General features: G+C 41.3%; 2 protein-coding genes across 2 annotated transcripts; one reads left to right on the top strand and one right to left on the bottom strand.

Moving 5' to 3' along the window:
* Positions 1–116: 116 nt before the first annotated feature.
* Positions 117–3,621, bottom strand: pex19 (peroxisomal biogenesis factor 19). Its single transcript, XM_077614638.1, has 8 exons — positions 3,467–3,621; positions 2,981–3,066; positions 2,741–2,906; positions 2,570–2,655; positions 1,989–2,174; positions 1,755–1,913; positions 1,336–1,380; positions 117–1,046 (listed from the first exon to the last, which is right to left on the bottom strand). Exons 1-8 carry the CDS (start codon positions 3,528–3,530, stop codon positions 957–959), a joined length of 882 nt encoding a protein of 293 aa, XP_077470764.1. The 5' UTR covers positions 3,531–3,621; the 3' UTR covers positions 117–956.
* A 2,187-nt stretch (positions 3,622–5,808) lies between these two features.
* Positions 5,809–13,524, top strand: LOC144085404 (myeloid-associated differentiation marker homolog). The gene is made up of 2 exons (XM_077614639.1): positions 5,809–5,986; positions 11,373–13,524. Exon 2 carries the CDS (start codon positions 11,415–11,417, stop codon positions 12,294–12,296), a length of 882 nt encoding a protein of 293 aa, XP_077470765.1. The 5' UTR covers positions 5,809–5,986; positions 11,373–11,414; the 3' UTR covers positions 12,297–13,524.
* The last annotated feature ends 1,400 nt before the right edge of the window (positions 13,525–14,924 follow it).

The raw sequence follows: 14,924 nt of genomic DNA, 5'->3' as shown, positions 1-14,924 counted from the left end.
TCTATATATACACTTATATCATGTATTCATTAATTAAAACTTAACCACTGAGTGTGTAACATAGACTCACTAACAGATATGATACTTTGAAAGTAGCCTAACCCAAACAGCACAAATTCTTCATATTGTTCTTTTATTGAGCATTTTTATAAAAATGCAATCCTGGCGTCCTACGCCGTCAAGCCCTGAATGGATGGCATTACGAGGAAAGCACTTTAAATGACAACCATTTTCTCTGCACAGCTCACAGCCTCTAACTATACAGTAATATGCCCTGAGCTTTCGAGACCCATCTCCATCAGGAGCAACTTACGAATGCACCCAAAGTGCTTTGGCCTTTCAAAACTTTAAAGTATAACTTTCAAATACTCCTCTCGTGAGACAAACATCAAACAACAACAACAAAAACATGGAGGGAAACACCTTTGAAAGCTAAATTCACACTATGGTCTCCAGCCACCACAAACCCAATCAAGTCACTAATGATCAATATCGGGATGACTGAAGGAAACATTACAGTAAATTCACAAGAATTAATCACATGGATTAAACTTTATCTAAATTTATGATCAGGATAAATTCCGGTGTATTAATGACCGTTACGCTTGTTAGACTACGGCATAAATTAACCACTCGCACCGGTTAACCCTCCTTTTATGTTATGGGTCAAATTGACCCATTTTGAACTACCCCCGTCATACTGACGTGTAAATATCTGGATGAGGGGGAGACACAGGGTGCACTGCCATGATTACGGAGGAGGGAATGCAGTTAAAATCAAAATTAAGAAATGCAAGAGGCTCAAACGTCTGAGCATGCACTGGAATTTCTCAACCTCGTCCATCTCTGTCTGCATATTTGGGGGCAAGTGGAGAGGACCCAAGTGTCACACTGGCGACGCCGTTCACTTTCGGTGGCCCTCCTTCCGCTGCGGTTGGGTTCGAGCCGCCGCCACTTCACATGATGGAGCACTGCTCGGCCCCTCCAACTCCCCCCAGGCCTCCCGGGAGGTTGAGAGAGTCCAGGTCGAAGTTTAGGCCAGCAGGCTGGTAAGGGAAGAAGAAGGCACAATCAGGGTTCGTACTGGTTAATATAAAATATGATTTTTTAAAGACTATTTAAAAGAGAATAATGCCAATTTTCATGTAGATGGATAAAAGCAGTTCTTTAAAAATACATTTTTCCCCACGACAAACTCGTAAATTAGGAGAAGCCGATTGGACATCAATGGCTGTGAAAAAATTCCAAATCTTTTTTTACGCCCTCAGCCTCATTTTAAAAATGACATCTTTTTGAATGACTGGAAGAACCAAGGACATCAACTTATCAACTTACAGCGTCTCCTGCGAGTTCCTTAGGCGGCTGTCCGAGCTCCTGCAGCTGCAAGGCCAAACGAGATATGAGGGGTGGAAAAAAAAAAAAAGAATCTGAAGAATTTGCAATAATACTTATAATATTTTTTTGAAGTGGTAAAGAGACTTTATGGACATCCTGTACATCAATATGTACATGTGAACAAGATATGGAGGACGACAGTGTTTCATTTGACCTTATTTCTAGATTATGCATTGGGTTTGTAATTACAGTGGAGTGAAGCCATATAATCAATTAAACTAGTAACACACTGCTTTGTGATTTTTTCCCTTAAACTAATACTAACTAACATTATCAGAGGGCAAATATTAGAAGTTAGTTACCAGCCTAGTAACTGGTATGTTTGCCTTACAGCTCTGATGTTGGGTTTCAAAACCTACCTGCTGCATGAGCTCCATAATTCCCTCAAAGACCTGGTCACCGTCTTCCTCCTTCTCAAAGCGCTGGCAGATCTCCCCCATGACCTTGGCCTGCTGCTCATAGCGTTGGACGTCTTCTGGGCTCAGGCTGGACCTGTTGGCCTCCAACCACTCTGGATACTGAGGGAAAGCGGGTAGTCGTATCAGTGGAATTTCCGCCGCTGCGAGTGTTGAGTGTTGACCATGTTGACAAACCTTGGCAGTGATCTCCTTGAGGGACGGATAGAGCACCTCCTTGGAGAGGAGATTCTGCATGATGGATTGCATGATGGGAAGGATGTTGGCATCGTCACCACCACCACCACCGCCGCTTTCGCCTCCTTCGTCCAATCCCAAGCCTTCGAGCGCATTGACTAGGTCGTCACCGGCCAGGCCAGAAGACTGCCGGAACACAAACGTGAGTGCGGTGACTTATTGATATACCAAAAATGAAAAGCCTTCTAAAGTAGTTAGAATTAAGTCTTTGGATTTTATTGACTTAAAATGAACACACAAAAACAGCCATTAAAAATGGATGCTAATGAACTTTCATTGGAATCCTGGTTCTCTTATTTGTATACTTTAATTTGCAGCAGCATTAAAGTTAAGAATGAGCACATTATAGTGTACATAAAGGTTTGTCAATATCAGTTTTACATGGCCAGATTTTCACCCTGAAATGAATCCTTCCTTTGGTTTCGATAAAATCTCCATGTTTGGTTTGTGACCCCATTGAATCGCTTCACTGTAGGGAAGATGGACAGAAAATAATCTTTAATAATGAGCAAAAATTCTACCTGCAAGTTGTCGGCGTTCTTGGCAAGGCCACGGAGGGTGTCTTTGAGGCAGGAGGTGAACTCTTGTTGGGAGGCAGTGTCTGTGCCTACAGCCAATGAACACAATGTTTACACGAAGGGCTACGTAGTAACCTCGCAGTCAGACAAACACAAAAAGGCAGCAAAACGCACCGACTTTGCCGGCGGCTTCGGAGAGTTTCTGAAAGTGTTGGAGCAGGTCAGGCTCCTCCTGAGCCAGCTCCGACATGGCTTTTTCCCACTCCTGCTGGGCCTCGGCCGCCATTTCTCCCTGAAAGAGCGTCTCGAAGAGTTGGCAGTCCTCCAGCAGCGGTGGTGGCTGTTACGTGACATATATATTTACTGACTTTTCTGTCTGGTTTGTGTCAAAAAGCACAAAATGACAACACCAACCTTCTCTGCTCCATCGGTGGATGAAGAGGACGATGGAGCTTTTGGTTCGGCAGGCTCAGCTGGTTTGTCAAAGTCGGCCAGTGCACCTAAAAAGCATTTCGAACCTTAATATTTTCAGACTTTATACATAAAATACGACATGAATCTTGAAATGCTGTCAAAGGGGTTGGATTCAAACTATCAATGTCAAAGGGTTGAAAATGCACTTTGCTATTCCCCCCACAATCTAGTATTTTTTTTCACAATAACAGATACAGCTCGTTGATTAATTATTTCCTTGTAAACGCTTGTTTAATCACATAATGCACTACTAATTGCATTAATAATAAAGGTGTGCGCAGGGGAATGTTTCACTTTAGTTTGACAGCAACTTCACGAGACGCGACATAAGCCGACAATCTAATAACCTCCATTTTCCACGTGAAAATATAGAACAAAGACTATAAATGTCAATTTGGTGATTCAATAGTTAAATTCAAAGCGTACTGTCCAGTAATTCGTCCAATTCAGCGTCGTGGCCGTCCTGCGCGTCTTCGGCTGCGGAGGCCATGATGGAATTTCCTCCTCTCCTACAGCAGTGCGTCTCGTAAAAATGACGTCATCCACACTATCCAAAGCGATCACGTGTATATGGCTAGATGGCCTAAGGTGGAGTCGGCGGTGTTAGTGATTAGCGGCCATTTTGTGTTGGGGCGGAGCAGCTGCGATTAGTCGCTTTTTTAATGTACTACCTCAGATTCACCCAGTCTCTATTACCAGTAAAACGTTTATATAAAAGTCAAATGGTGATAAAAAGACATGTTTTTGTTATGACAAATATGTGGTTGTTGATAAGAATAAACCATAGATAAGCTCAATAACAAAATAATTCAATTTAAGACAATTGAATCTATCTTGGAAGAATGTGCATGACTGCTTATTAAGTGTCATTGTACCAGCCTTGTTTTAAATAACTCTGTCCATCTATAAATTGAGCCATTGTTGAAGGGGAAGTGTACCAATCGCCCGGCAACAATCATAAACAATCAGAAGGCCGTTCACATGAGTCAGGGTGTCACGATGTGCGAAATGCTCAAATCAGCGCTGTACGACAGGATTATATTACAACACTTTTCCAGTTGAAGAAACTGTTTGTTTTTTTGGCAACTTCTGCTTTAGCATCTTACTTACTGGGAAATCTTACTCATGAGGATCACAATGTTAATCCTGAAAGACACACACAAAGTTTAAGGAAATGGTTAGGGTAAGCAGTGTTCTGGAGGTTTCCCTGGAATCTCTGGAATGAATCAGAGATTTAGTAATAATTTACATCCAGTAATTCATTCATTTTCTATACTAGCACTCTACTGAAGAAAAAGAACAAAACCCTTAATTGGTTGCTAACGAGTCAGAGCAGAGAAACAAAAACAATTCACAATTTACGATCTTCTTTGAATATATTATACACATTTTTAGAGCGAAACGCTGAGTACCCAGTGGAAAAAAATCTCCATTTTGAGTTTATTTTAGGCTTTGAACTTATGTAAACGTTTTTCTTTTTTTTCATTCCTATTTCTACAAAGGTAGTGTTTCTTTATTTCAGTTTTTTTTCGTGGCTAAGTGACACCTATGATCTCTTTTTCTGATCCCAAATCTTAAAAGGTTTTTCAGGGTAAGTCGCTTGAATTTTTAATGAGTTTTTACAATGTTCATTAAAAGCTTTCCCAGTTAATTTAGTGGTTTCTATTTGATCGCTACACATGTTGGCTAGGATGGGCTCCAGCACCCTTGCAAACCTCGTGAGGATAAGCAGCTTGGAAACTGAATGAAGCATTTTTTTGCAGTTCATTTGATGAGAACAGAAGTTGGCAAAGAAAACGGTTTGTCTATTAATTCGTCTCAAAGAATTGGTGAATTGAGATTATAAAGCAAAGAGGAAAAAAATACGATGAAATTAAAAAATAATCACAACCTAATGTATGTTGAGGGCCATAAACAGTGTAACTTTTTTAAAAAGTATTTTTTTTTTCATAATTTACAAATTCATTTCTAAAAACAATATACAAAGGGCTGTCAGACTCGAGATTTCATGTGGGCCGGACCATTTTAGATATAATATTTAGATTTTTTTTAAATAAATGGATTAAAAGAACTGGATTAAAAGCCCTGAATATTCAGTTTTTATAGATCTAAAACAATGTTTATTTTAGCTTTTTTAAATATATTTTTAGATTTTACAAAATGATTTTTTAACTAAAAACACAGAAAAAATGGATTAAAAAATTACAATTATTGATTTAAAAAAGGGGAAAATCAGGAAATGTAATATACATCTATACTCTTCATTTGAATTTGATCCTAAAACAGAAAGTCGGCACTCATGATTTACTTTCCCGGGCCACACAAAATGATACGGCGGGCCAGATTTGGCCCCCAGGTCACCACTTTGACACCTGTGATATAATAGAAATACTTAAGACCAAAAATAGTCACTTGGGCTACTAAGAGTTGAATCAATTCTAAACAAAGTTGTTTTATCGTTAAAAACAAACCAGTTTTCTACATAAACAGAAAAAAAATCCTCTCTATCTGTCCATAAAAAAGTATTACAACCCCAGGATTCAGTGCTTGTGGGTGTACCTAATGAAGTGACCATTGAGTTTGTTTTGTCGTCATGGATTTTCAATCAAAATAAGCGTGGAAAAAAAATCAATTCCGGCCCTAAGAGTAGCACACATGGTGAACTTTTGCACCACATTGTATGTGTGTATGTCTCAGCGTCTCCGGGGTGACGGGGGCGGAAGAGGATGATGTTGTTGAGGAGGAGTAGTTTTTTAGGGGGGGGGGGTGGCATATCCAGATGTGAGTAACGGCGCGAGGACATTCGATGCCTAATTTGGAGGTCTGGGCGGGGTGTCAACTCGCGAGGAAGTCAAGTGGGAGTCCGCTTTGCTCTCTTTCTCTGTGTGGAAGAGGCTCTGCCGCTGGATGTTCGTGTGAGACGCCGCAGCTGAGCAAGCACGCCAGGTAAACAACTTGTTGCGTCTTGTTGTACGAATATCTCAAATGTCCTCCCTAAAGGACACATTCCAACCGGGGACTACATTTACATGTAATTTCTATATGGTAATATTCAGGGAGGGAAAAATGGTGGAAAAGGGACTTTGATGCTTGTTTACGTGTTCAAAGTTGGACTGTTTTTGAATGAAAGAGCTACTTTGTTGGTCTTTGTGTGGAAAAAATAGGAGAATAGAGTCTTTAGTGCATGTTGGATTGGATTTTGGGGGCTTGAAATGTGTGGGGGGGCGTTAGTGCGTCAAAGAATAGAATCTGTGCGTATGTATGTGTGTGTGTGTGTGTGTGTGTGTGTGTGTGTGTGTGTGTGTGTGTGTGTGTGTGTGTGTTGGTGGCTTTAGGGCGCGGCAGGCGGCACACCCACTTCACTACACTCGCCGTGATGAATGAACCTCCAAAAATTGGGCCCCTAAAGTGAAGCTAACCGTAACCATGCTTTGTGGATAGAATGGAACTTTATGGTTGGAAAGCAATAACAAGTGGATTTAAGTCCGCTAAACTGGAATTTAACCACCAGTGCCACATTTCGGCCACCAATGAAAGGGTGTTTCATTTTCAAGGCAGAGTTTGGTGTTTTTCGTTGATTGATTTTTACATGTTGAGGCTTGGCAGATTAATTAGTTTATAAGCAAAGAACAGCTAAACTATGCCATTAGTAGATGGGAAGGACAAACTTTTTTGCAAGTTTTTGTCCACATGGGTTACGTTGCAGTTATAGTGTGAGTTGGTGGTGCTAATCCACGATCAACTCCAAAGGCGGACATAGATGTCCAATCTAATATAACTGAATTGTCATGTTTTACTGCCTTTGATAATAATAGATGTATGGCCCATTTGAACTGGAAAGATATGAAAAAATATGGATTGATAAAAGAATACAGACAGGCATCCTCCTTGTTGGCAGTTCATTTGGAGAGAAAATGTTATTACCGTATTTTCCAGACTAAAAGTCACACTTTTTTTCCCTTGTTTTTAAGGCTATAGTTATCCAAAAATCAGTAAATGTTACATTACCAGGTACCTATTTAGTCTGTTCTTGTCTATTTAACTATTTTTACTTTAAAATATGTTTGCCCTCCCTAAAATGTGACTAATATACAAGTTTTCCCTCTTCATTGTGCATTATTTAGCTGGTGTGACTTATACTTAGGTACGACTTATAGTCCAGAAAATACAGTACTATATGTTTTACAGTGGTCCAACATGTTTGCTATTTTTTTTAGTTTGAAAAAAGTTTGTTGAGACTGGCTATTAAGAGAACAACATTTCCATTCATTTCAATGCATAAAGATGAAACGTGCGTATTAAAAAAAACACAAAAGCAAAATTAGATCGCGATTAAACTTTTAAACGTCAGTCCGCCACTAAAAAAGAAGAAAAAGTGGACTGAATCCACTGAAGGATTTATTTAGCGTGCTCTCTTAAGGGCGCATTCAGCTTCTTTTCCACTTTGGCCCAGAGAACTGGCGATTGAGTGTAAGCGAATTAGGGGATGAAATCAGGTTAACCGCCAGTCACCGTAGCAACTGAACTCATGACAGAGTGGCGGGGCGGCTAACGTCCTGTTTTGTCGTCCCGAGACCCCCGCGTGCACTATTTTCAGCCCCTGTCCATTTTGGGGGAAGTCCTCCCCCCACCATAACCTCCACCCCTGCACGTATGTATTTTCCTCCCCCGTTTTCCACGCGGTACAGTGGAAAAGCTGCCTTTTTCTCGCCCCCACCACTTCAATCCTGCAACATTGTTTGGAGCACTTTTACATGACGTGTTATTCCTCTTAAGCTGGAACGGGACAGTAAATGGAAGAAACGCCACCAAGGGAACGGGGAAAAAAAAGGGGAGTAAGGCTGAGAAAGTGAGGGAGAAAAAAAAATTGGGGGAGCCAGACGACCATCTGGAACACATCAGAAAGTTGGATTTTTTTTCTTCTTTTTACACATGGAATATTGTGGGCGGTCAAAGGGGGCCCCGGAATGACTCACTCTTCTGCTATTCCACTCCATCACCAGCTCGCAAGTGTGTGTGTGTGTGTGTGTGTGTGTATGTGGCCGAGCTCAGGGCTTCCCCCGAGTTCCTCCCTTAAAATTCCCCCCCAACCGCCTCCCCCAATCCTTCCTTTCTTCACCTACTTTGCCTTCATACGTCTTCCACTGTTAATAGCAGCTAATGTAAACAAGGCCTATGGTGTCTGTTTATTTCAGGGGGAGGGGCTAAACCGATGGGAATTGGACAGCGTTAAGCCAAGTGGGTGATTGATGTCTTGGGTGAAGTCAGACAGTGTGGTCCAAACGCTTGTAAAAATGTCGCCTTTTTTCCCAGCAGGCTGCTGGTTTAGGAATGTGGACATTTTCCAAGAAAGATTTTTCATTCATCGATAATCGTCAAAAATCATTAAATCATTTTTTTTGGCGAAAAACATCCATGTTAGTATTTTCCCGAGTTTTCCTTTTATGCATTGAAACAAAACAAGCTAAAATCACACTTGCACATTTTGGCAGAACATGGCTTGCGCCATTTTCCGCACCATTTTTGATCCTAACCGCCAAACGCTATTATCTTCCTATTTGTTTTCCCGCCTGGTCTCGTTGGAAAATGGTTGGGCTGACGGCCACTTACGATTGCATATAAAAAGACTTCCAGTGATTGGATAGCAATTTCCTCCCTCTTCTCAAAAAGGCGTGTAAAGGTTGAAAGCGGAAAAATCTGACTTGTGAATTTCCCGGCTGTGTAAATCTGATAACCTGGCCTTTCCTTACGTCCAATGGAATCGCTTGAGATGCCAAAGAAACGAAAACAATCGCGCGGGAATACTGGGACAGAAACTAAAACACCAAAAGACAGTTTATCATAAAACTCCCGAGATTGGACGCTTACCAAGCGCTCGCCGCAACACTATAAAACCATTCGAATGCGCGTCTCCTATAGTTACGTAAACACGGCCTCTTGCAAAAAAACACATGAGGGTGGCTTGGAAAGGATGACACCGTTGAGGGGAAAACTAAATTTTTATAAGTTGATCTCAATGTCTATAAATCTAAAGGCAAGCAGCTGGCCGCTGCCATTTTTATGACATTGTCGGTCGGGTGGAGTAGTGGGAAAAGGCGGATCTCCTAAAGTCGTCGGGCGTGGCACGCATCTGCAATTTCGGGACTTTTTACTACAAGCGTCTCACATGGGGTTTAACGTGTCTGCATTTTTTTTTTTAAAGGCTATTTGTACATAAAAAAGTACCGCATTTTCCACACTATAAGCCTCAATTTTTTTCAAAAGCTGACTATGCGCCTTTAATCCGGTGCGCCTTATATATGGACAAATGTTAAAATTGTTATTGCGATAAAATAAAAAAGGAATCAACTGATAAAGTGAGCTTTACGTGTTTCTTTTGTGTTTACATTTGAACAAGGTTGGTCATATTGTGTATAGACGTCAACAGCTGAATGTTATAGTGCCTCATTGTGTACATGAAAGCACGCACGTTGAGTTATTAATGTTATTGTTATTGCTTTGCACTATTACGAGTGTTACTATATTGTGATTGCACTCACGTTAATGTACCGTAACAGTTTTTAAGTGTTTACTGAATGGAGGAAAAGTTTCCCTCCACTATGTGATATAAATGTTGCACTAATACCTTGCTGTTGTTAAAAGATAAACCACATCACGAAAATACTAATAGTTTACCTCGGAGAAAATAATAAAACAGTTGTTTATTCATTTTGGGGGTGAATGGCGTTGTCAGAAAGCTGATTTGCAGTCCATTAATAAAGTTTGACTGACTTAACGTAACTCCAGCCTCTACTGTTGCGTCTTGTAATTCGGTGCGCCTTATATATGGAAAACATTTTAAAATGTATCATTCATTGAAGGTGTGCCATATAGTGTGGAAAATACGGTATTTGTATTTTGTTCCCATGCCTTTAAGTAATCGTTTAGCTGCTTAAGCTAGGTGTCTACTAGCGGTTAGCTGTCAAAATTGGAGAGAAAGTGCACTAGAGTACAGGACTTGGTTTGGTATGAACTCAATGGCTGACTGTGACGCCGACAGACATTCCATTTTGATTGGGAGGGCACTGATGTTTAATGTTTATAACCTTCAATCCAATTGAATAAGTTTAAGGGTATAAGCAACAAAATAATAAAAGGTTGTTCAATAAGATGAAACCAACCAATTTTATGGTGTACAAAAAATATTAATGTGCATTTTAATTTATTTAATGCGTCCAATTAACCTAATTTTCTGTCAGTGACTAACTCCATCTAGAGTCAAAGCTGAGAAGTGCAACAAAATGTAGGCTGAATTTAAGCTACTTGTTTGGTCCATATCCAGTGATATTTTCAGAATTTAGTGTTTAGTTTTTTTCTCACCCCTGTACGGAAGCGTGGTCTAGCGGGGCGCCAGTTTTGATCCGGCGTTGACAAGATAATGGAAACTTCAAAGTTGACAATGAACAACTCCCCCTCCATTCTTTCTGTTGATGAATCTAAATGGCAAATTAATAGCATGGAGCATGAAGATTGATGAAAGATACACAGCGGGGGTCAGCAGAGGGCACCGCCCCGGCACGCCTACCGAGGACTCGAACGCCGATGGAATGTCGGAGCGAGGCAGGCCAAGTCTCCGAGCGCCAGGAATGACTTGCAGGCTACAGCAGTAAAAAAAAAAAAAAAATTAGGTTGGAAAGGAGAGAGGAGGGCAAGGGGAAAGAAAAGAAAAGGCACTTCTCAGCAGATTGTTCAGGCAGATGTAAATGTGTTCACCACAGAGGAGCCATTATTTGGACTGGAGACACAATAACGCTCTTGTGTGTATGTGGAGGTTGCACTCCTCTCGCCCCCGTGTGGTGTATTTGAGCTATTACATCTTTTTTTTCTAAATAATACATATTTTTAGTCATACATTCCTCTGCCCTGCCCTGTAAGGATAAAGAGATGTTTGGAATTTTTCCTATTTTAATGTTTTGTTTTTGTTTAAGTAACTGACTTTAGTTTTGATGGAAAGGAATGCTCAATATATACAGTACATATATATGGATTGGACAAATATTCCTATTTTTTTGCAGTCATATTTGTCTCTTTGACTTACATTGACAGTTATAGGCGTCCAATACATTTGTACCAGTAATTACCAGTACAAAGGAATTGGATGTCTAGCTAACAGATTAGAAATCACAGCATAATAAATCATAAAAAGAGTCACATGTGCTTGCAGGACGTCTACTATGATCAATGACGTTAAAACATTGTTCTTATCTTAATTATAGGAACAAAATTAAGAGTTTTTTTCAAAGGGTGTCAAAAAAATCACAGACGCTTTAGCCTTTTTCTCTTCTATCTTCAGATTTCTTCAAACCTTGAACGAGGCAAGCCAGTTTAGCTAAAGATGGCCATCGTCCTGCACTCCACCCCCCTCCTATGGACGCGCCTAGCGGCCCTGATCTTCTCCTGCGTGGCCTTCTCGGTGGCGGTCCACGGCGGGCGCCTGTACCACGGCACGGGCGACTGGTGCATCTTCTGCTGGGCCTTCAGCTTCGCCGGCACCCTGCTGGTGCTCCTGGTGGAGCTGTTCGGCCTGCAGACCCGAGCGCCCATCTCCTGGAAGAACTTCCCCATCACCTTCGCCTGCTACGCCGGCCTGCTGTGCCTGTCGGCCTCCGTCATCTTCCCCCTGTACTACCTGAAAGGCAACACGGGGCCCAGCCAGGTGCGCGACTACCGCATCGTCTCCACCGTCTTCTCCTGCCTGGCCGCCATGGCCTACCTGAGCGAGGTCAGCATCAGCAAGGCCCGTCCGGGAGAGGTGGCCGGCTACATGGCCACCGCCCCGGGCCTGCTCAAGGTGTGCGAGACCTTCGTGGCGTGCATCATCTTCGTCTTCGTCAGCGACCCGGTGCTGTACGACCGCCACGACGCGCTCAAGTACTGCTTCTCCGTCTACTGCATCTGCTTCATTCTGTCCGCCGCCGTCATCCTGCTGTGCGTGGGCGAGTGCACGGGCTGCCTGCCGTTCCCCTTCGCCCGCTTCCTGTCCGGCTACGCCCTGCTGGCCGTGGTGCTGTACCTGTCGGCCACCATCATCTGGCCCATCTTCAACTTCGACCCCAAGCACGGCGGCAACAAGCAACGGCCGTCCAACTGCAGCATCACCCAGGGGCTGTGCACCTGGGACAAGCTGATGGCCGTGACCGTGCTCACGGCCGTCAACTTCATCCTCTACTTGGCCGACCTCATCTACTCGGCCCGCTTGGTGTTTGTCAGCGCCTGAGACTGGCAAAGTCCAATGCGGCCGGCTCTCTTTTTCTCTTCCCCAATCTCCTCTTGACTCCCAATTGTCTTCCAAAATGCATCTTCGGGGGAACCTCCGAGGTGGAACGTTCCAAAATTCAGAGTTCCGACAAATATAAATAAATAACAAACTTTTTTTTTAAATGACTTCATCAATGTGATACAGTCTTCCCTCGATTATCGCGACTTCACTTATCGCGAATTCACTTCTCTGCAATTTCTGCTATTAATTATTTTAAAAAAAATAATACTAGGGGGTGACCCCCCTACTTCACGATTTTTCGATAATCGCGGCCAAGTTTGGTCTACATTAACCACGATATTCGAGGGATTACTGTATAGGAGTTGTTTTCCCCCTTAATTGAACGCATTGGCCACCAGGGGGCAGTATATTACAACCATGCCAACACAAAGAAGATGAAACTATGAAACGCCTTCATTCAAAAAATTGAAGATTAGACAAAAAAAACTTTATGAAAGCAAACTAAGCAAAATTGGATTTTTTTTTTTAAACAATAATGATAAAAAATTGTTTTTTTTTTTTTTTGAAATGTCAGTCATAATTGCAACATTAAACCATGGCACTTTTCTAAACTTAAAATACACCCTAAAACGTTCCCTTTTGGAGGTTCCAATCTATTGTCACTAAAGACTGTGCAAACCTGCTAAAATTAATTCTACACGTCTAATTAAGAAGATTGGTGTATTTACATACGGTTCTGTTTACATGTCTGCGCGTTAAAGTTTCAAAACACAAATAAAAACGTCATTCCTCTACATTGACATGAGCTGGGGGAGATTTTGCATGTAAGCATCGTGTAACTATTTTTCAATAATCATTTAAATTCTAATTTCTTTATTTTACTTGAAGCAGTGCATCACTAAGAAGAAGCAACAACTGATGTTTAATGATTTCTATTGTACAGGGTGCGTATACATGCACGTTACGATATGAATACTTGGAATTTGTGTGTGAATATAACAAAAGCTGACATAAATATATATATATATGTACACTGTATATGTGCACGGCGTATCTTTGTTTTAGCACTTAAATACTATTTGACACATGTTGTCCCAGGCTCTGTTGTACTTTTTTTCATTAATATGCTTTTATATTCCGCCATTTTGTATTTCCTCACCGCGTCAGTGTTTTAAGAAAATGTAACCTTTTTTTGGCATTTCAATAAAAACACGTATTAAACATACTTTCTTGTCAAGTTTGAAAAAATGGCCGGTTTCTTTCAGTTGTCATGTTTTCAATTTTTCCTGCGCAAAATAAACGTACCTTCAAGGTGATGCCGACTTTCCACTAGCAACCGCTTGGACGAATCACAATTTGTCCCGGCCGGTACAGCTGTTAGTGAGATCAGGGGGCGGGGCAAGGTGTTGATGTCCACTGTAAACAAGAAGATATAAATAGTGAGCTGGCAGCAGATCCTAATTGCACTCTTGTCAAACAATATGGTGAAAGTAAATTATCATTGTAGGGCATAAAGGGCAGGGAGGCAAACCAGGCGGTCGCTTGGGGCCCCACCCAATAGAGGGCACCCCCCGAGAGGGCTGCCAAAATGAAATAAAATTTGCCATTTCAAATGACACTGATGTAGGAAAAATGCTTATTATATAATGTCGGTCAACTTTATTCTTGTTTTGATGTGGCGTTTTATATTGTTTACATATTTAGTGTGCATTGTACAGTGTTTTTCGCTTTAAAAATCAGTTTTTTAAAGTTTCTTTGAAAGTTTGAATAAAATGCAACTTTTTTTCCATAGAAAAGGATCCTGGGATTGAAAACAAATCATGAAACTTTATGCTTTGCAAAAATAAAAGTGTTCTCTGGAGAGAAATGAGAATGTCCCACAAAATGACTCCACTTAAAAGCCTTTCCGAAAAAGAGTTTTCTGAAAACACAAAAAATGAATCTCATGATGTACCAATCTAAATGCTAGGATTTTTTTAAGAATGGGCTTAGCCGACAAACTGACGTTAGCATTTATCATTCTTTTGCAATTTGAACACAGAACAAGACAGAACATTCATTGTTAACACACATCTAATAATAATAATAATCGGACATAGGCTTTGTCATCATCATTGACTCGACAAAAGCCTAATTGTCATCATACCCAGCTGCGTATGACGAAATTGGTAAACACAGTAATTAACACGTTAATCTTTGTATTTTGGGTGAAAAAGCAAAGGACTGAAGTTCAAGTCAGTTCAAGTCAAGTCAGTTCAAGTCCAGTCAATTAAGTCAAGTCAGTTCAAGTCAAGTCAGATATTGTTATGGTCCAGGTGGAGTTGCAAGTCCTAAACATTTTCTAAAATCCATACCTCTGGGAAAGAGGCTCTGACATTGGTTACGGTAGTAAGGACTGTATAGGAAGAACGTTATCTTTGTGTCCTATCTGTCCCTCGCAATCTATGTATTGGCACCTCTGACCACGCCTCTAATGCCAGCTCAACATGGGAAAAACAAGCCAATTGCAGCCATGTCTATCTTGAGTAGCCCCATTAAAAAAGGCCTCAAAAACACACAACTGCAAACTGCCATTTCAGTCTGAAGAGGGTCGTTTTGAACGCTCTGGGTGTCCCTCGTCTCTAC

Source organism: Stigmatopora argus, chromosome 12, assembly GCF_051989625.1.
Source record: "Stigmatopora argus isolate UIUO_Sarg chromosome 12, RoL_Sarg_1.0, whole genome shotgun sequence".
In the NCBI taxonomy this organism is placed as follows: domain Eukaryota; kingdom Metazoa; phylum Chordata; class Actinopteri; order Syngnathiformes; family Syngnathidae; genus Stigmatopora; species Stigmatopora argus.
This window is presented reverse-complemented; position numbering and strand designations above follow the sequence as displayed.

Coding starts and splice junctions, on each gene's coding strand:
- pex19 (XM_077614638.1), bottom strand. CDS start 3,530: ATGGCCTCCGCAGCCGAAGACGCGCAGGACGGCCACGACGCTGAATTG. Junction 2,907..2,980: donor CCACCGATGGAGCAGAGAAG/GTTGGTGTTGTC, acceptor GTCACGTAACAG/CCACCACCGCTGCTGGAGGA. Junction 1,381..1,754: donor TTATGGAGCTCATGCAGCAG/GTAGGTTTTGAA, acceptor TTGGCCTTGCAG/CTGCAGGAGCTCGGACAGCC.
- LOC144085404 (XM_077614639.1), top strand. CDS start 11,415: ATGGCCATCGTCCTGCACTCCACCCCCCTCCTATGGACGCGCCTAGCG.